Source organism: Ammodytes marinus (genome assembly GCF_949987685.1).
Source record: "Ammodytes marinus genome assembly, chromosome: 18".
Lineage (NCBI taxonomy): Eukaryota > Metazoa > Chordata > Actinopteri > Uranoscopiformes > Ammodytidae > Ammodytes > Ammodytes marinus.
Window position 1 is genome coordinate 8,588,130 of NC_137222.1, and position 21,420 is coordinate 8,609,549.

At 39.6% G+C, this 21,420-nt stretch overlaps 1 protein-coding gene across 8 annotated transcripts in view; it reads right to left on the reverse strand.

Moving 5' to 3' along the window:
* Nucleotides 1-799: 799 nt before the first annotated feature.
* nedd4l (NEDD4 like E3 ubiquitin protein ligase) overlaps nt 800-21,420 on the reverse strand; it is a 44,442-nt gene continuing 23,821 nt past the window's right edge. For 4 of the 8 annotated variants that reach the window (XM_080046869.1, XM_080046867.1, XM_080046865.1 and 1 more), the window contains 20 exons: nt 20,968-21,048; nt 17,519-17,578; nt 16,243-16,380; nt 15,085-15,270; nt 12,199-12,396; nt 11,470-11,547; nt 8,373-8,427; nt 7,953-8,011; nt 7,529-7,594; nt 6,805-7,034; nt 5,698-5,819; nt 5,491-5,561; nt 5,251-5,346; nt 5,045-5,118; nt 4,893-4,953; nt 4,583-4,642; nt 4,369-4,476; nt 3,565-3,661; nt 3,103-3,175; nt 800-2,753 (listed from right to left, as the gene is read on the reverse strand). In XM_080046869.1, coding sequence (XP_079902995.1) covers nt 2,651-2,753; nt 3,103-3,175; nt 3,565-3,661; nt 4,369-4,476; nt 4,583-4,642; nt 4,893-4,953; nt 5,045-5,118; nt 5,251-5,346; nt 5,491-5,561; nt 5,698-5,819; nt 6,805-7,034; nt 7,529-7,594; nt 7,953-8,011; nt 8,373-8,427; nt 11,470-11,547; nt 12,199-12,396; nt 15,085-15,270; nt 16,243-16,380; nt 17,519-17,578; nt 20,968-21,048 — 2,016 coding nt within the window. In that variant the 3' untranslated portion in view covers nt 800-2,650. The remainder of the gene's footprint in view (nt 2,754-3,102; nt 3,176-3,564; nt 3,662-4,368; nt 4,477-4,582; nt 4,643-4,892; nt 4,954-5,044; nt 5,119-5,250; nt 5,347-5,490; nt 5,562-5,697; nt 5,820-6,804; nt 7,035-7,528; nt 7,595-7,952; nt 8,012-8,372; nt 8,428-11,469; nt 11,548-12,198; nt 12,397-15,084; nt 15,271-16,242; nt 16,381-17,518; nt 17,579-20,967; nt 21,049-21,420) is intronic. The other 4 variants (XM_080046866.1, XM_080046864.1, XM_080046868.1 and 1 more) reach the window with 3 other exon arrangements.

Sequence of the window (21,420 nt, forward strand, 5' to 3'; positions counted from 1 at the left end):
AGCTCCATTATATACAGTATGATGTGATTTATTCTCACTTGCTTTACTTGGCGCCATTTGTGTCTGGAGTAATAGGTGGAATGTTTCAGAAGGTGGATCTGGTTTCAGGAGAGTTGGCTCTTGGTTTGTTTGTGACCAGGCCGAGGGGGTAGCAGGGCTTGATAATATGTCCCGGACTGGCAGGGCGGCTTTTATTTGCACGTCCTTGGAGCTGATAACTCCTAGATTGCGACTGAGTGAATGAACTGAGGTCCCTTCACCACACTATGTGCACACGCACATAAAAAAAGAGAGCAGAGACAGGGACCGTTGGAAATCTCCCTAATTTCTCAAGACAGGTGCTCTGAAAAGTGATTTTTATCAATGAGTATTTGGATGTCAGAATGCTGCACCAGATTCCAATGATAATAATAATAATAATGATGAATTATTCATGTTTGCCTTCCTATGAAATAACTGTTAGCAGCACATATTCATAGCTATACACAGCTACAATTAAATTAGCATTCTGGCATATCTGTACATTTTTAAGCCAGAAATGATTAGTAAAAAATAAATAAATATAGAGCACAAAGGTCAGTTTAGATCAGTTCAAATGAAATGCCATTGATGCATTTTATTGAAATCTTGCAAAGGCCCCCTTTTGAGAGACTTATATTTTATTATGTTAAATTTTGATTGTTATTAATGAGGCAAAAAGAATATTCCCCCAAAACATAAATGTAAATGATGCAAATGACGGTGCTTTTGGTATGAGGAAAGTCCAGACATATTAACTCCAACAATACATTCTGAGAAGTTGAATTTTTATTGGACTGAAGGTAAATGAACCACAAAGAGTTGCAGAGAGTGGTGGAATCTTTAACAAAGGGGATATTTTCCCTCACATCATTCATTAAAAAAAGAAAAGAAAAAAGGGACTAATCTTTACCGAGTCAGTTTGAGGGAGGAAGAGGGGTTTCACAGGAAGAGAGGAAACATGAGGGAGGAACAAAAGTAGAGAGAAAACAGTCTCTGCTTCACTGCTTCTGTCAACATGTTCTACCTTAGCAGCAGCCCAGATTTACAGTATATTTATATTGCACCAGGTGAGTGCTTCGAATGGAAGAAAAAACAAAACGAAGAATCACATTCAAGTTAATGACGAGACATACAATAGGTGACATGACCTCAGAGTGATCTATAAAGTGCCCTTTGGGTTCAATGGAGTTAGAAAAAGAGGAGAAAGAGAGGAACAAATAAACATAAGAACAAAAACATTATTTATCTTTTTCTTTGTAATAAAACGTGCTGCTTTATATTCAGTGGCAATCACAGCTTTTTTTTCTCTCCAGCTCCCGCACGCACACAGCTTCATTTTAGTGTCGTCGATCAGTAATACTTCTGTTAAATGTAGTCCATACATATATTTATATATCATGAAAGAACTTAAAGTGTTTCTTTTTTTTCCAGAGAACAATGTACAGCATTATGAACAGCAACAGGCATGAGAATATTAATATAATCATGATGCAAACATCTCAAGAGAAACTATCTCGTTTTAGTTTTCCCCCCCGTCTCCACTTCGAGACCGAATATAAGTCCACATTTCTACTATGTAGTCAAACGCAAACACAAGATACAGTTTCATGCTGCTTTTCATAGCACTACAATGAAAAAAACAAACATTTTATTCAACACATTTGCTATCACCATAACAAATGATATGGATTAACTATTTCCCAGACTAGCCAGATTTACACTTCACACACACCATGTCATATTGAATTGTCAAAATAGTAAACAACATTGTTCATCAGTACAAATACGTTGGGAGTATTTTACCTGTAAGAATTATACCAATAATTAAAAAACAAACAAAGAAAAAAATCTTTTCCATGGTGACAAAAACTATAAAAATCATCTTTGGGGATTCTTTCCACCCCTTTACTTTTTGAATTGTTTACCAGTGTCTTTAAAAAAAACTGAACATAAACATTATTTTACAAAAAGGCTGTAGTGGCTATTTCTGATCACACAATGTATAGACAAGGCTCTATGGAGGGGTGTGGCCGATTTCCTGAAAAGTGACTGGCTAGCATTCCTAAGGTAATCTGGTGTTGGTCGATGGATTTTTTTGTTTTGTTTTTGAGAGTGTTGTGATCATAGTGCCATTGCAGGTTCTTAAGAGAAATAGTGCATGTAGGAGCCAGACTAAGGCCATGCTAAGACCCTTCCATTGAAGGGGGCCTCGAATACTGTGCTAAAGTGTACATAAAGGAGCTATTGAAATGCATTAGTGTTTTCCAGCACTGTAGATTTTCACAGGACGAGGGTAAGAGGGGAAAGAATGAAATGTTGGATCAGGGGGGCCAGCCTTCATTATTCTTCGCTCATGCCTGTGGATAATAGATTTCCGCATTCAACTGGGCGACGCTCCCTCTCTTTCCCCGGCACCTCTTTATTAGGGGTGACCTACCCGCACTGAAAAGATACAAAGACGTAGGCATATTGGCTGGACAAACGTCTGTACAGTCTCACACCACCGTGCTGTGGAGTTGGATCACAGTCAGACGTTACAGTACAACATGCTAGCACAGAACTGCTACAGCAGCTGCTTTTTGTTTTGTCTTTATTGTTGGTCTGTTGGATGCAGGAAAAGCTGCCAGTTTTAGTCGACCCCCTCGAAGCCCTGCGCGTTCTCCACGGCCATGAGGAGCTTCTCTCTCAGGTCCTCGAATGATTCGTAAGTCGGCAGATCCAAGCGGTTGAAACTGGGAAAGAAAAATGTTGCAAAAACTTAACGTGGAATTTGGTTTCAAAATGTTTGAATAATTTCCAAAGTACTTGAATCCACTAAGTGTTTTAAGCCATGCTAGCAGCTAGCGTTAATGTCAGCCCACTTTGGTCAATAAAGAAGCATAAAAACTGTTTGATGGATTGCTGTGAAGTTGTGTGCAGAGTCGACATTTATGATTCCCATGAATTCTAGTTTCCACTAGCATCACCAACAGGTCAACTTTTTCACTTATTTCATGTAATATTTCTACATGTACTTGAAAGATTGGCACAAACTCTGGTAAAAATTTGCATGCGTGCGTTGAGTGTGTAATAGTGACATACCAAGTGTGAGCTCTTGGCAACTTCTCTGGTGTTCCCCACTGCTCAATTGTGAAAAGCTGAGGTCCATTAGAACCTGCCCCAAAAAAATAACAACATAGTTTGTTAAGACAGTAGAGATAGAGACATGCTTTTATTAGACCACAAATGTTAAAGTCTATGGAGATGGCTATAAAGATTGAATCATTTCTAGAGAGAGAAAGGAGGAGAGCATTAGGGCAATTATTGGAAATACTGTACTTAATTTATGGATCTTACATTATACCAGTCATAGAAATCTGACATTTGTAAACCATTCCTAATCTGTCTAACATAATTATCTATCTGTATGTATTTAATGATAGTAGATTCTCAGAACTGCAACTGTTGACAGATAACAGATAATTTGATGATTTTAAAATACCGGTTCTATTTTCAAGCAGGAAAAGAAAGAGGAAACCTTTAAGTTATATGGAAGTAACGTACCATAAAGCTCGGCAAAGCCGTTCATGGGCACCCTTGAAGTTCCTGTGACAAACTGGAGGAGTCGGATCCTCTTTTCAGCATCCATCAACAGGACAACCTGACCAGTGACAATGCAACAAATACAGAATTTACTGAAAATCTGTCAAATAAAAGTTATTTCAAGTTGACACTCCCCATCCCATGAGTGTCTCCTTTCCACAACACAGGAAAGAAGAGGAAATTTTGAAAATCATTAAAACCTATGCACAGTTTTGTTTTCTAGCCTGTTAGTGTGCGTGCATGTGTGTGTGTGTGTGTGTGTGCGTGCGTGTTTGTGTGTGCGTGTGCATGCATTTAAGATACAAAATCAAACCATGGCCATGCACAGAGTCAGAAGCTGTTTGAGCCAGTTGACCTAGTCAGATGACATGTCACTTGTCTGTGTGCGTAAGCATAAGCATATACACACGTGCACAAATTATGGCTTGTGTGTGTTTTGTTTGATCTCCGAGTGTGTTTGTTTGTGTGACTGTGCGTGCGTGCGTGTGTGTGTGTGTGTGTGTGTGTTAAAGCTCAAGTCAAGACAGATGATAACCGGGGCAGGTAATACACGTTAGGCTCTTTCATCAGAGCAAACAAGCCTTGTGCTTCCAAAAAGACTTTGATCTTCCAAAGCGAGGCCAGCAAACCCTGTTGCTGGGCCGGAAGGAGGACTGGAGCCAAAGTTTATTGTGAAATATCAAGTTTGTATACTTTACTTGTTTTTTCCCCAAAATCAGTTGTGTTTGTGAATGTTTTTTTTTGTTGCATGAATGGAAGACGTACCTTCCAGAACCACTGTATAACAGGATGGTTGGGACAGTAGCCGTTCTTGTAAACAGTGTGTTGTCTCCAGTCGTTGACGTCGACGTCACCCAGACCGCACATGAGCAGCTATACGGAGACAGAGAGAGATGAGAAATATAGAGCATTTACAACCATTGGCAGTTTCAATCTCATGTTGAAAGTTGCTCAACAGAACATAGCAGAGAATCCATACCTCCAGTTCGTTTTCATCAAAGATCTTGATCAGGTCTATGATAATGAGTTCTGTGAAGCCCTGATAGATAAAAAAAAAAGAAAAGAAAAGGGAATTAAAATATTGATCTGATGAAAGTTCAAGTCAAACAACATCAATACAGGAAACCCACCTAATAAGGGAGATGTTACTCAAATAAAAATATTCAAAGAAGCATTTCAAAGACAGAGGTTGAAGTTAACTTTAATACTCAAAAAGCTTCAAGCACGTCAAACCAAAGTCTGTAGTCACATTGCCCCCAAGTGGTGACTGTTGTATTGCATGTTAATACCTCCAAGAAGGCGTTCATCTGCTTCTGGACCCGATTGACGAACCTCCACTGGATGACCAGGCTGTGACAAGGAAAGAGCATTAGTTTTAGATTAGTTGGAGAAGCCCGTAACTATTAATATAAAGAAAAAGAAAATATTTATACATCCTTACTCTATGTATTCTTTCTTGTTGTCATTGGTGACCACCATGTCTGAGCCGCTGGGTTTCAGGTCGACTTGGTACGTCTGAGAAAGAATACCGCAATAAAAAAAAATAGAATGCTAGTTAATCACGTGAAATCCAACCACATTACTTCTCTGCAATAAAAAAAAAGTGGATTTTAACGGGTTAGAAGTGACTGATTGAATCCTGCGCACCTGTCCAAAGTTGTCCTCGTCAATACAAAACCTGAGGTCCAGCTCAGTCGGGTCGTTCTCCAGAATCCACTTTAGAGAGTTGTAGTATTCACTGTCCTGCAGGGATGCAACACAAGGCAGACACAGAATGAGATGCAGAAAATGAAGTTATTTATTGGCATTTTATTTGTGTTTATTCTTCGTTTTTCCTCATAATTCATAATTGCATTTTGTGTCTCAATAATTATTATGTTATCATACCACAGACTCCATGTCTTTAAGGGAAATCTGTTTTCCGAGCATCATCTTGTAGAAGGGTCGGATGAAAAATCCTAAGAAAGCAGAAAACAGCAACGCACTGTAACTGTATGTGTGTGGAGAAAAGTCATCGATGATATGAAAAGTGTTCTTCCACACCTGAAAATACACATACAAAATAAATGTAAAATAAAAAACAGTGCAGTTTACCATCCAGTAGTTTTCCATGAAACACAGCCATTCCCGCCACACGCCCAATGAACTTGAAATAGGAGAGGTGATCTTCATTGCACAGGCCGGAGTTGGGATTGATCTGGAGGGTGTAGTTGTCCCTGCACAGACCAGAGCACAGAGGAACAAAGTCATTTCCAGGTTATTCTCTAATGCACAGAGCACTCAGTGGTACCACAGGGTTGCATAAAGCTTGAAAAGGTGAATAAACAAAGGGCGCTCCTGGTGTAGTGGTTAGAGCAAACTGCACAAGGACAGTTCTTGATGCAAACTGGGGATTTCTTTTTTTAATTCTATATATTGTTGCTCAAATATGGCTTCCATCTCAGGGGAAATCTTAGTTTGTTTTTTTCAATAGCAGATTATGTAGTCATCATATTTCTCCCTCCTTACAATGAAAAAAACCCTGCATGATTCACACAAACACCGCCACTGTTTTGGAGCACGTTAAATCTCATAATGCAAAACATTAGTTGCATATTAAATTATGTTTTTGGTTTTACTATAACTTCTCAAGAGAATGGTTACTTGTAACATCTTCCGAAAGCAAGCACGCATAAGTGGAGAATAAGTGGAGACAGAAAACTTCTCATTTAGCTGCAGCTGCATAATGATGTTAAAAACAAAATAATAAAAGTTGCCGTGATAAATAATCATAATGTAATTGAACTTAAAAAGTTAAACATTTCAAATCATACTTTCATTTATCATTAAATCAAGCAAACTTTGATTAAAGTAAGGGTTTCTTTTTTTAATTGCCAACTGATTGATGATGAGGCCAAGAAAATGAACAAAACATACAGCACTTTAATTATCCTAACATGTACTCTATGCGGGAAACAATTGTTCCAGGATGGCTTTTTGAATGAGAGGAAAAGTTAATCAAAGTAAGAGGAAACTTTTACAAGTCTCATAGGGGAACAATACGGCAGCTGCCCCTCTGTAGACAAAGCCCAGCAGAAATATGAGTGGAGATGTTTTTTTTCATTGTTGCCGTGTCATATCCTGTTAAGACTCGAGCCTCATGGTTTAAAACTAAAGCTGTGGTCATTTAAAGCTAGCACTCGTAAACAAGAGGAGACTTACGTGGCAGAGTATTCGAACAGGCCGTAGTAAGGATTGAACATCTCTTTGGATAAGAGGAAGAACCACTCTCTGGCCACGCCGCCATAGTCCAGGCCTTTCTCTGACTCAAACTCGATCCACAGCCGCGCCTTTAGAACGTCCGGCCTCTTCAGGGACATGATGCGACGGTACGACTCTTCAAAGATGTTGTTCCTGTGTAGCTTCATCTCAAACCGGTTGGGGATGTCCGCCTGGAATCATTCACAATTAACTCATTTTAATGCCAAAACAATATGGTTTTAAATACAGGCAAAAAAAAAGTCTAGGGGGTTGATTACTTTTTGGACAGACTTCCAGCCCAATGTAGTGATTATTACACTAGAATACATCAGCTTCCTCTTTGAATGCAACAGTGAAGATAAGATTTCAAATAAAAAAAAAATCAAGTAACATGCAATTCTGCACTCTTTTTTACCAAGTGTTAATTGAAAAGAAATGTTAAATGTTTGAGATGAATATTTAACAACATCAGACTCAGTCATGCGGTGTCAAGACCGTGTGAAGCAAGTTGAGTAAGCGTGCAATCAAGCATAATTTAAAAAGGAGCTAATTAGACTGTTGCTTGTGCAAGGACAAGCTGTTTGTCAGTTTGGTCCAAATTTAGCTTTGCTCTGGAATAGTTATGCAAAAGTTCCTCAAGCAGGAACCCAGAAAACAGACAGATCTGCATTTTAACACTTCTTACCGGCTTCTTCAATTTCTTCCTGAAGTAGTCGTACTTCTGCTTGAACTCTCTGGAGTAGGGAACGGCCTGCACAAACCACAACGCACACATGAGTAACACAATGTATCAATGTCCTCGTAAACATTTGACTTGGGATGTAAATGAACAGGAAACTAAATATGTTTCCTTTTCTTGTTAAAACCACATACGAGTGTAACTTAGGAAGGGCAGTAGGCAATGGGTGAAATCAATATCTAAAGTGGTACAGAGAATAACACAAAGGTGTTAGCATGTTAAGTGATTTATCTTTGTCGTACAAAGACCGATGATAGTGTGTGGCAGATAGAACCACAGTGTTTGAAGGAGAACTAATTGTTTCCGTGTAGAAACACTGCTACGGCAGAGTGGCTCTGTAGTAGTGGGGCGGTGAGAGGAAACTACTCACGGGTCCCGTGATGGCTGGACTCTGCAGACGAGGGTCCTCCCACTGTGTGTTCTTTGTATCTGGATGAAACAAACACAAACAACACAAAACGAATGACAGCTGTTTTTTTTTGTCGTTAGAAAAAAAAATCTTTGGGTTTTCAGAATAATACTCAGGGAAATATAAATGGCATTGAAATATAAAATGAAAATAATTAAAACCAAACTCTTATAACTATACATTTTTACATTATACACACAAAACATGTTTTAACAGCATGACCTGTCTAACTGTTACTGCTACAATGGATGTAGTGGTTCGCTACACAAAAAAAAACCTGAGGACGCATTGAACTAGACTACACACTGTAAAAAGAGAAATGCAGATAAGCAAGACACAGATGACCAAATACAAGAATGGAAGAGACAAAGTGGTTCTTACTGTGGTCGATGTAGAAGGTGCGTCCGTCTGAGTGAATCCTTTCTTCCCATCCAGGCTGGAAAAAAAGAGAGAGAAGAAGAGTGAGGAAAGAGCACACAGTCACCATTACGCGCCCCACACACATCCTGCGTCTACCTCTGGAGCGCGTCGCGTTACCTTACTGCTGCCTCTCTCGGACTTTTCTCGGACACACATGCAACGTCTCAGCAGCTGCTGCTGCAGCGCTGCTTCTAAAAGCCCTATCTTTCTACATAGAGTTTTCATAGATAATTCCCATTAAAAATGAAGTTCTTTCATGTCATCTATGATGCATATGATTTATATTGAGTCTGGACAGTAATCCGTGCGCCCCATTGCCATTTTTTCTCTTTTTTTTGCCATATTTTCGCTTGTTGGAAGTTTTATTTTGAAGGGGACACACCAGGAAATGGTGAAACTACAGCGAAAGCTGCCAGTATGAAGTCAATATGACTCTCAGCAGAGTATTTCAAAAATCACTTTACTGATTTATACGGGAGAGAGAGAGGGGGGTGTGGTCGGGGAAGAAGAAGGCCGTAGACACAGATAGAGCAACGGAAAACTGTTGCGCTCATCATGATCTTTTTTATTTCTTCACTATATTGGATCTCTATATGTGTCATTTATCCAAAAATGAAATGCCAGAACTAATTGAAAATTAGGTTTTAAATCCCTCGGATTTTGATTGCACAATTAAATCGTGAAATAAAGGGATTATTCGCGTATACGACTGAGGGATATTTTATTTTGAAATAAACACACCGGGTAAACGTGTAACTAGAGTGAATGCTGCTGGTATGACTGTCAGCAGAGTATTTCTCTATCAGTTAAAGCACAGAGACGCGAGAGAGACGCGCTGCTCTCAGAAAAAAAATAGGCGAGACTCCTGAGGTGAAGGGGAGCGTCGCTGCAGACGTGCCTCCGACGCGCCTCAGCAGTGCGTCTGAGGTTGGATGTGTGCTCGCTCTACGTTGATTTCACAGTCTGTGACCAAAAGTCAGACGCAGACGCGAGGTAGACGCGCAGTAGAGGTAGGATGTGTGTGGGGCGCGTTAGACAGATCATTAAAACAGGCCATGCTCAAATAGCAATTTAAATCCATCGTCTCTTTTCTTTCCTTTTCGTTATTTATATTTGATTGAACTTGACCAACCATTAAAATGCCCCGACCGCTGACAGCCTGCCACAGCGGGGAGAGGCCAGCTCAATCAAACACCACAAAAGAAACCGAAAAGGATTTTCTCTCCTATTTGAGTCATGTCTGAGACGTCAGCAAGGCAGGGATACAACCACAACATAGAAAGGTTCAGCAGCACCACCACTGGTTCAAACCAGTTACACCACCACTGACACGGTGAGCACTCAGTACAGTCTCAAGGGCCACACACACACTCGTGCGGCACCAGCAGTCCGGCAAATACAAAAAAATATAAATACAGTAGATTGAGAGTAAAGAGGTGGGGGAAAGGGACAGAGTCTGACAAACATGTTGTACCTACAGTATGTGTGGTTGAGTGTAGAGAGACCAAATTTAAAAGTTGATAACATGCTGCATACAACCAGTTCCTTCCCCTAACATACATGGAGCTCCCTTTGTTTCTCTTAAAGGTGGAGTCAGCAATTCTGGAGAATGCTTGTTATCAAAATCAGTGTATATCTCCTCACAGCACGCAACCTGTTCGTACTGTGTGTGTCCGCTGAAAAAAAAATCCAGTGTTAATACACAGCCTAGGCTCTGAAAAGTGGAATGTTTACCAAGGGTATGCAAACAAAGGGGGCCCACTGTAGATAGCAACATACCCGTTTACAGAGCCTAAGCAGTGTATTAACACTGGATTTTCTTTCAGTGCACACACTACCTGTCACTACGGACAGGTAGTGAATTGTGAGGACATATTCACTGATTGACAAAAAGTATTTTGGATTACAATGACTGAGTATGCCTTCAAAGCCTCCATCCCTCCCTCTGCCCCTTATTCAACCCCTACAATCATCCTTGTTCATTCTCCTTTTCTCTCTCTCACTCTCTCTCTTTAACAAATGGCAGGTGCCCTTTGCCTCGTTCCACTTTTCCAACTTGTCTATTTCTGCCTCAGACACTAATATAGGTACACAGACATAAGACAGGTCTGAGGGATCTCGGGAGAATGGTGGGGGAAGCTCCAAATGTTAAACCATTTACAGAAGGGGTAAGTGGTGGTGAAGGTAGGGTGCACACAGAGAGAAAGAGAGAGTGGTGTAAAAATACTGATGAAAAGGAAGGGAGAGTCCATCCATGCCGGTCAGAAAAGATAGGAAGAGAGAGAACAAAAAAAACAAAGAAAAAAAAAATTTATATATAAAAAGCGCAAGGCTGTCTGCAGGCATTTAACCGGACCAGACTGGACCGGACAGGTAGGTAAGGCAGGCAGAGGGAGGGAGGCGCCAACCAACCTCCTGTGGTACGTTCTGCCAAACAGACATGGCCAGGCGTTGAGGAAGTATCATATATTAGATCCACCAGAATGGAGAGAAAAAGAGAAAAAAGGAAAGAGAGAACAGACACACACACACACACATGCACACACACCACACAAGCCTATGAGATGTACAAACACCATGAATCTTTGATTATTCATTCAATAGCTGCCTACAGTAACGTTTAGCCCACTCGTTGCAAGTTTGTCTTTGTCAAACAGATAATAGCGCAGGTGACAAACAGTCTCCGCCTCCTAATTAGAGATTATCACAGCCACCCGGACTCCTACTTTTTCATCGTTGCCTGTTACACCCTCCCCCCCTCAGTTCTGACAGGACTAAAAAAAAGGAGCTCTCTAACGTAGTCTGTTCATGTCTCATTTTCTAAAGCAGAAGCCACTTGATTCAAAGTACAAAATTAAACATGGACTATTGAGATAAGCTTTTCAAATGGACCTTCAGACTAAAACAACACACAAAAGAGTCACTGATAGATAGGCTTAGTGCATCTCTCCAACGGCATTTGTGAATGAGTGTAACAAAGGTAAAACAATTCTTGAGGTTATTAATGTGGGTTTGTGGGCCAAAAGCTAAAAATGCCATGGGTGTAATTGTGACTTACAGGGAGAGGGCCTAGCTCGCCGGGCTCCATTGAGGTCTTGGTCCTCATATGGACTGGATATTTCAACCTGGGATCCTCCTGGTTGTCAAAAGAGAGACGAGAGGTGGAAGGAAGACAGACAGAGATGCATGTGAATTATTGCACATCAGGGTCAGGAGAGGTTGTCTTTGCACCACCAGATGTCACTAAAAGATCAACAGAGATAAACACTAACCACTGCCCTAGATTTTTAGTGACGCAAACTGTCACGTTATCCTCGTCATCACATACAGTAACAAACAATTAACCTCTGGGGTAATTATGCTATAAAAATGTATCTTTATTTTGTGGTCCTGACAAATTTCCAGGAAATAACTATGTAAATTTAGTCAGAAGACAGTTATTTCAGTTTAGTTGTGTCTCTGCACAGCTGTTGATATTGAGAGGAATTACAATACAACCAAATAATAATACTAATATATCTTCATATTATGCTGCATCGTATGCTTGTCGGTAGACCTTGTGCACTGCTGTTATTGTAGCCATTCACAGGAAATTAAAAGTCTCGTATTTCCCCTATAATTATTACCAAATAACATAGTTCTTTCCTGGAAACATACCAAGATGTGGTGAGGAAATTACAGTGCTGTCAAAAAATGTTTTACTCTTCATTCATATTCCAAAAAAATTATCCTCTTACTTAAACAAAAAAATAATCAGCGTGTTAGTATCCACAGTGTGTTAGCTCACCCAGGTGGTGTTTCTGCCGTTGTGGTCGATGAAGAACGGCCGTCCATTGGGGGCTATCCTCATCTCCCAGCCTGGGGGCAGGAAGCTCTGCTGCGTCTTATGCTGCGACTTGGGGGAGCTGTAGGGGGACGGCTGGGGAGACTGTGGGTTGGACAACGTGTCCTTCACGGCCCTCCGCAAATGAATGTTGTTGGCTCCCTGGAACCAAAAATTTAAAAAATCAATTAGAGAGTAAAATAAGTGCAATGTTATCGCACCCATCTGACTTAAAGGAGGGGATTGAAGTTGTAAAGGAATGTGGATGACCGACAACGTGAAACAAATCATCACTGATCGTTTGAAACACTAGGAGCAATGCCAATAAAGGGAACCAGTCTCCTCGGCATTCCGTTCTAAAAAAACTGAATAAAATTAGAGAAGATCTAGGAAATACCACGATCATAAACATCACAATCTCCACAATTTCACATGTGAGAAAAGCCAAAGGAAGGTATTTTCTTTTGATTCCTATTCAAATGGGGGAGGGAGCTTATGAACAACAACGCCGAGAAGTCCACCTGCCTGTCAAGTTGTCAAAATGTCAAAAGAAAAGGCATCAAAGTTTGAGACGGAACCTAGCATTTCTGGCGTCTTAAAAGCTCATAAAGCAACATAAGACAGACTTAATCTGCTCGGGCTAATGAGTGTCCCTGCATTTAATTACAACTATAGCTTATTTCTTTATTTTTAACAAGCAACTTTCAACTGCATTAATTAATCCACAGACCTGAGTGTTTTGCTATCTCCAGCTTCCAAAATGCCTCATTAACACACACACACACACCTTAATTAAACCTCCTTCACCCATGTTCCCTCGGTAGTAGCACCAAAACTTCACCACTGAGTCCAAACACTAATGCAGTTTTACAGGTCAAGAAGAAACTGTTCCGTTTTAAGATACACTGTGATCTTAATTAGCAAAGTATTGTGTGTGGGGAATTTATAGATACACTGGGTCATTCTAAGTTCAAGCTTAAAATCTACATGGGTGCGATTGTCTACTACAGACAATAAATGACTTAATTAAAGTTTATTGAACGTCAGACCATCAGCTGCTTTAAGCTGCAATCGCACACGTAATATAACATAACATTGCCAACACACAGAGTTATGAGAGCTTAAGACCTGACAGATGCAACAAAAGCCAACATTTTTGAGAGTTAGCCCTGAACGCTTACTTAGTCCTTCATAAAAGTTAACACAAGCATTTCATAGCTAAATAGCATTGTGTAGCCACTATGAAAACAGGAAAGGGTGACTTCAAGAATTAAATGTTCAGGGCTTGTGTCCTACATAAGCAGTGAGTAATAGGGGTGGGAATCTCTTGGCACCTCACGATTCGATTCCGATTCAGAGGTCAACGATTCGATTCAAAATCGATTATCAATGCATCTGGATGCAAATAGTTTTATATGTACATACCCATTTGTGATTTTCAAAAATATATTTATATACACATCTGAGTTTGCTACTCAGAGTTTGCTAATCACTTTCTACTTTAGAAATTATCATTAAATACAATCAACAGATGAATGACCTTCTCTAATATTGCATTAGATTGAAAGCTTTTCTGTCACAAATATGACTTTCTATGCACAGTGCAAAAATCAATGCAGCTTGCATTTCAACACAATATGTAAACTAAACCGATTCAGTTTAATTGTCTTTCTACTCTTGTAAATCATGTTTCTATAGTGCAAAAAGTATGGCTTGGAATTCAGCTCTCATACAAAAACGTAAACAGAAACAAAGCCGATGCAGGTCATATGGGTTCGCTGCTCTCTGCCCTTTTGTTTCAATTTTAACAACTCGCACTTGTGTGGTGTGCATGTGCAGTGGTGCAGGAAATACTAGTAATTGCAAATCGAATTTCAAATTTAAATTATTTTTTTATTTTATTTTTTATTCCGATTATTAATTTATATGAATCGATTCAGAATCGTTCGAGAGAGAATCGCGATGCATCGGAGAATCGATTATTTTTCCCACGCCTAGTGAGTAATACATAGATTAAATTTGTTTTTCCTTCAACAAGGAGTTCATTTACAAACGAGATCTAATAATAGATAACTAAAATGGCCTCTGGATTCAATTTCCAAGATCAATATCATCGATTTGGATAACCCTGGGTTTACTTTGGCAAATGACAAATCATTGGGGACCCGTGATCGATTCAAACAATGTATTCATCCAGCAGTAACTGAATCTACCATCTTGGATTCACCACACCAGCTTCATTCTGTTGCCGTGAAATGCTGACTGCGCAAAGGCTGCATATTGTTCCCATAGAAACTCATACATAAGAAAGAGGGAGTAAAGCTCGGTCCATCTCATGTGACTAATTGCTGTGTAACGGAGAGCCGTCATAGCCCTCAGTTATCAGCGTATTCACCCGTGAAGATGTATGAAGAAAAAAAACAGTATGAACAAATAAAATCCTCCTCTATAAAGAGATGAAAAGAAGAGATGAGAAGGAATGACCACAAAGGAAGAGATGAACCCTTTCCGTACGGTTTGCAAGGATGAAAAGAGAGAAAAGCAGGATAAAGACAGAGTTAACCTGAAAGAAGGAGAGATAAGATTAGAATGGCGTAATATAGGAGACGGAAATATAGGATGGGCTGATGGGTAGATGGGTGAGGAATGGATCATGATTTGGTCATCCTCTAGTGGATGAAAATGATGATACAAAAAAAGAGTTGCATGACAAGAAAGTGTGGAAGACATGGAAGAAAAAAAAAGAGGAAAAATAATTTAAGAAATAAAACGTCCTTAGGGAGTGGAAAGAGGAAAGGAATACGTGTGTGGCGGAGAGAAAGAAGGACGGTACGGGTGGCTAGTTCTCACCTCCAAGGGGGTGGAAAGGGTGACAGTGGGGGAGCTGAGGCTACGAGCTCGTCGGACTTGGGGCTCATGGAGGTGGTTGTTGGAGGCATTGGAAGAGGAGGAAGGGGTGGATGGGGTTGCCAGAGCCGAGGCCCCTCCCGATGCTGCTGCTGCTGCTGCTGAGGGGCTGGCTCCGTCTTCAGTCAGCTGTCAGTGAGAATAGCACTTTTGAGGTTAAGCGGGGTCGGAATAAGGCAAATTATGCTGTTTGCGTCAAAAAGGAATGGTCTGGATGCAAGCTCGTCTCTCAGGGAAATGACTTCCTAAAATGTCAAAAGCATGGGTCATATCGGCCCAAGGATGTAAACATTTAGGTCGCTTAAAATATAATTATTAGTGATTAATAATATGGATTATGCATACGACTGGAAGACAAGGGAAATGAAAGTTAGTGTTACTTACAACCCTAGCCAAAGTGGCTCGGTAAAGCCATATTTAGAATAGGACAAAACTGTGTGTACCAAAGACAAAGCAATGCCATGTTATCGTTATGTAATTTTTTTGGCAGTGACGTCTCAGAGAATGAGAAGTCTGTGTGATGAAAGACAACAGATGAACACACTTTCATTTTGATGAACGCAGACATGAAGGGGTATAGACTTCAAAGAGGAGAGACACGAGGGTTAAACATACACCCAGTGCCGCCATGTAGCACAATTCAGACTACGTGGAGCTGCTTCTTTTGTAGACACAAGAAAGACACAGGGGAAGAGGACAAGTGGAAAAACAGGGTAGAAATGGGGGGGAAAGGAAGGAAAGAAGTGGTGGTTGCAGTCCCATGCCAGGGTTTTTTGAAAGACGTGACCGAATACAGGGTTTGCACTTCATCCAGAGTATCAAACAAAATGCTAGACGAGAGAAGGGGAAGACACACAGAGTCAAAGTTGGAAAGAATTGGAAATCGGAGAGAAGGAGAGAGAACGACAGAAAAGAGACTATGAGGTCTCTTTCCATCATTCTTAATGGGCTGGACAGAGGAGAAACACAGGGGGAGTGGGGGTTGGGTTGAATAGAGGAAGAGGTCCGATACAAAGTCCTAAAGGCAATGACAGAGGGGCCGAGGAAAGGTCCAGTCCCCATGCATAGGGTCCAGCCAGCCTTCAGACAGACCTGCTGTACCTGCACAATTGGCCTAGTCCAGGTAGTGGTGCGGCTGTTATGGTTGACGTAATAAGTTCGTCCCTTGCCGTCCTTCCTCTCCTCCCATCCAGGGGGCAGGCCGGGTGTGGTCAAGGCGTAAGCAGGCGACGAGGGAGACTGGCCCAGTGTAGAGAGAGAGCAAAGCAAAGACAGCTAAATCAGTACATGCGGTTAGTGTGTATAGGGACATGTGTGTGAAAGGGAATCAACATCCAATATTTTCAAGTGATTCAGCACGTACAGAAAGTTTGGGGCATACATTACTTTGTGCGGATAGTGGATACAAGCTAATGTTTTTAACACAGTCAAGTTAAGAGTTACTCCAATATACAACTTTTCCAGTGGTAAAAGTGCAAAACAACCTTTAATATAATTTCCCCCTTTGAAGCTGACACAAACAGTTCAGGAACAACATATGACAAAAAGAAGAGAATACCAATGAAAGAGTGTATGACTGTGTATGATGTGAACCTACACACACAAAAACACAATGAAACAAAGAGCAGAACTAAACCAGGGCCTCCTCCTCCAGTATTTGGATCAAGTAGCTTGTGAAAAATAAAGTGTGCAAGATTAAATCGTCTACAGCTGTTATATCACTGTGTCGAACACGTGTTTGATCAACACTGTATGTGGGTTGGATAAGGACTTGTTGGATCAGGATCAGGGCCAAAAGAACTTGATAAGGACATTCCTATTGGGCACATTTTGTAATGCTTCTTCATGGCTTATATTTAATGGCTGATCAGCATTAGATAATACTGACCACCAGGTTTCACACTCGCAGCTGCAACACACACACAAACACACACACACACACACACACACACACACACACACACACGCTAATAACACATCCACAGCAACTTTAGGACAATTGTTAATCCAAATAAGAATTTCATTACATAACATAACATCAACAAAAATATATTTAAATAATGGAATCATATTGCTAGGGACGACTTTATGAGCTGATTGTTTTTAGATGACCTGTCAGCAATGATGTACATTTCAATTGATATTTTAGGGAAGCATCATCAGTCCATTTAAAAAATAATGTTTCTTGCAGCATCATTTATGTCATGGAAATGATACCACATACAAAGGATCATTCCAAAGGGGAAAAAAAACCTGATCACAGTACCCTAACCCTCACGTGACTTTATTTTTATCAAAGTGATTCACAGGGCTAGTCAGGGGACATCTGGGAAGTAAGAGGTGTATAAGGTTTGAACTATATAAACTGTGATATTACCATAGGATCCTCACCACCTGAGACAGTTTGAGCACGTGTTCTTCTGGTCCTGACACTCTGCTGGTAGGTAGACAACAGGGGAAGACGCTCTTTAGTTCACAGTATGTTATGTTTTCATTGCCAGGTTGGAAGCAACGGGGCACAAGGGAGAGTCTTTGGACAGTGGTGCAGGTTGAGTGAGGAAAAACTTAATCAACAAAAAGGGTGGGGATTGTTTCTCAAAGTAGGTGAGGAGTGACAGAGAGGGAGGCCATTGTTGTGATCATAGGGCCATGGTGGGAAAGTGTGGTGGTTGTGAATGTAGGAAAAAGAGAAGGGGACATCCACTGGAGTATGATTTGAGGATGACAGGTATCAGGAAGGAGCACAACTAATTTGGGAAAAGTCAGTGCAGTTGTGATTGGTTGACATGATTACACAACACGGAGGGTGACAAAATGTGTAACAGTTTGGCCGTCAGTAACGTTCAAGTAAAGAGGGTGGGGGAGAAATCAAGAACAGTCTGAGCCGTTTGAAGTGATCAGGTTTTGCGTTTCCCTGTTGGAGGGAGGACACAGATTCTCTTCACTGGAATGTCATTGTAATCCTGAGCCAGTGCAGCATCTTTAATCAGCATCTCAACCCAAGTAAAAAATTATGTTAAAGCTACAGTAGCACCAATCAGGGGAAAGCAGATCTAGGTCCTGAAAATGTTAGAGCAGCTAAAGTGAATGACGGTGCTGAAGTTCAAAGAAAGCTCACGAAAAGAGTTTGAATCTCAGAATACAAAGAAGAAACTGTTTTGCATCCAACATAATTAAAGCAAGTAGGAAGACAATATTATTGTAGTTCAGCCGACAGCTCTTAATGTTGTTCTGCTTATTCTAAACAAAATAACCCGAAAAAGAGTGTAGTAACCTGATTTGCAATTAACAATATCATCACTACCAACCGTATAGTGGTAAAAAGCCTGACAATAAAGAAAGACCTCAATATGTGATTTATATTTTCCAAAAAACATCAGGGAAAGCAAAAATACATGTGGACACTGACATGCTAGGATTTGTATTTAGAGTCAACCCACAACTTAACGCTTGGTGTGAAGATGTTCTAAACTTATTATTGTCAACAAATCCAAAGACCAAAACCAACAATGAATCGACACGTATACAGAGCAATATAGAGCAGCTTATTCCTCAGTGCCCTACGCCTCCATTGTTGTACTCACTAGAGCCCAATATGTATCAATCCACCTTAAAATAGTCCAAGACAAATGCAGTATTCCTCCTACTTGAGTAAAGTTTGCTTAAAACTACAATACCCAAGACCAATTTGAGATATATACATATATATATATATATATATATATATATATATATATATATATATATATATATATATATATATATATATATATATATATATATATATATATACATACATACACACACAAAGAAGACCACAACCAGCAACGGTCTGTGGGACTTGAAGCCAAAATGAATATGAAAAATATATCTATCTATCTATTAGGGCTGGGTATCGTCAAGGACTTCGCGATACGATACGTATCACGATACACTGGTCACGATACGATATATCACGATATATTGCGATATATTGCGTATCTTGATATATCACGATACATTGCAATATTCCATAAACAAGTTGCCTTGTCAAACATAACAGCACAATATAGTGATAATTGTACAGACAAATGAAGTCAAAACTATTTCATTCACAACTTCCTTTACTATTTTTCTTCCTTTTTTTTGGTTTTGGCAAATTATCAAACACGGCTGCAGCTGCTTAACATCAAAATAACAAATCCAATTCACTCTTGTACTAACTGTACAGGACACACTGAAAATGAAAACACATCAGTGTGCTTTTGTGACACAGTGAATCTTAAGTATTTTTTATAAACAAAACTGATCTAACTTCAATAGTCAGTATCCTATAGGCTCAGGCCTGACAGCAGACATGGGTTTGAATCTGACCCGTGGTTGTTTCATTCCCTCTCTGCCCCATCTCATATCTGTATCTCTGCACTGTCAATAAAGCCTTGAAAAGCAAAAAAAAAAAAAAAAAAAAAAAAATCATAAAAAAATCAATAAAAAAAAATCGATATTTTGATATAAAAATCGATACTGATATCGGGAAACTAAGTATCGCGATATATCGATATTTCGATTTTTTGACACAGCCCTACTATCTATATACAATATATATATATATATATATATATATATATATATATATATATATATATATATATATATATATATATATATATATATATATATATATATATATATATATATATATATATATATATATATATATATATATATATATATATATATATATATATATATATATATATATATATATATATATATATATATATATATATATATATTTATTTATTTATTTATATATATATATATATATTTATATATATATATATATATATATATATATATATATATATATATATTGTATATAGATAGATAGATAGATTTTTCATATTCATTTTGGCTTCAAGTCCCACAGACCGTTGCTGGTTGTGGTCTTCTTTGGAGGTTTGATGACAATAAGAAAAATATAAAATAAAGCCAGCTTTATCCTTTATGTTAAACTAACTTCCAATCACAATTTAAGGCTACCATTATCCAAGATGTATAAAAAGGTGCAAACAGCACCTATCACCCTAGTACATATGCCTTTAATATAATTAAGAATTGTGCGACTTTAACTAAACCATTCATATGAAACTGTTCAAACTTTAGCGATGTGTCATTCAAGTGAAAGGTTGACATTGGCACGTGTACTTTTTCCTTTGCTTGACAATGCCAAGCTCACTGCACTGTGCACTGAGTGACTCAGCTATGTGACAAACGTCTGACTCAGATCTTGTGACAGTTTGCTCAGCTGAATCTCCACTCACGCCATGACTCAGGACTCTCTGGGCAACTTCTGATCTCATGTGGTTGTGTCCTTAATCTGACTTGCCAATGGTAATTCTATAGGGACGATCATTCTGCTAGCACACAGCGGTAAAGCCAAGGTTTGCACAATACAATCAAACAAAGCTGCGAGTGAATCACACAAAGGGTAAGCAGTAGGAGAGGAGAGGAGGTGAGGAAGAGGTGCGGTAATCCTACAGAGACGCTAGAGTAAAAAAAAACATTGAGAGACGGAAGGAACCGGTGAGGAGGAAACAACACCTGCTTAGTGCGAACAAGTGCCAATTTTAAACGCTGGTGATTGGATGTGTGGTACACCTACATTACAGAGGCATGCCAACAGAGAGGAGGTAAATGAGAAAACATGGCCTGCCTGATTGAGGCATTCCGAGAATAGAGAGAAAGGATGTTCACTATGCCAGAAGCAACCAAGCAAGAAAAGGAAGGACGTTTAAGAGAAGGAGCAAAGGATGGAGGGAAATGTGGGGGTTCAGAAATATGTACCATAGGAGGAGGAGGAGCCTGGGCCTGATCACTGACACCATCCGTCATACTCGAGGACCGGACTCTGTTTGACAGCTGGCTCTGTTAAAAAAAAAGGCAAGCGTGGACAGAAGAAAAATATTTTATTGTTAGCACTGGCTGTCACTTTGATGTCTGAAACCAACAACCCACTGCCTGGAAATCAATTTGACTGCCTGCATTTACACCATTAAAGGTGAAGTCAGCGATTCTGGAGAACGCTTGTTGTCAAAATCAGTGAATATCTCCTCACATTCTGCTACCTTTCCATACTGTGTGTGCGCTGAAATTAAAATCCAGTGTTATGACACAGCCTAGGCTCTGCAAACTGTAGCACATAGTACAAACAGGTGGCGGATCATTTAGGATTTTTACAAAAAGTAATTTTGACAAAACGCATTCTCCAGAATTGCTGACTCCACCTTTTAGTCATAT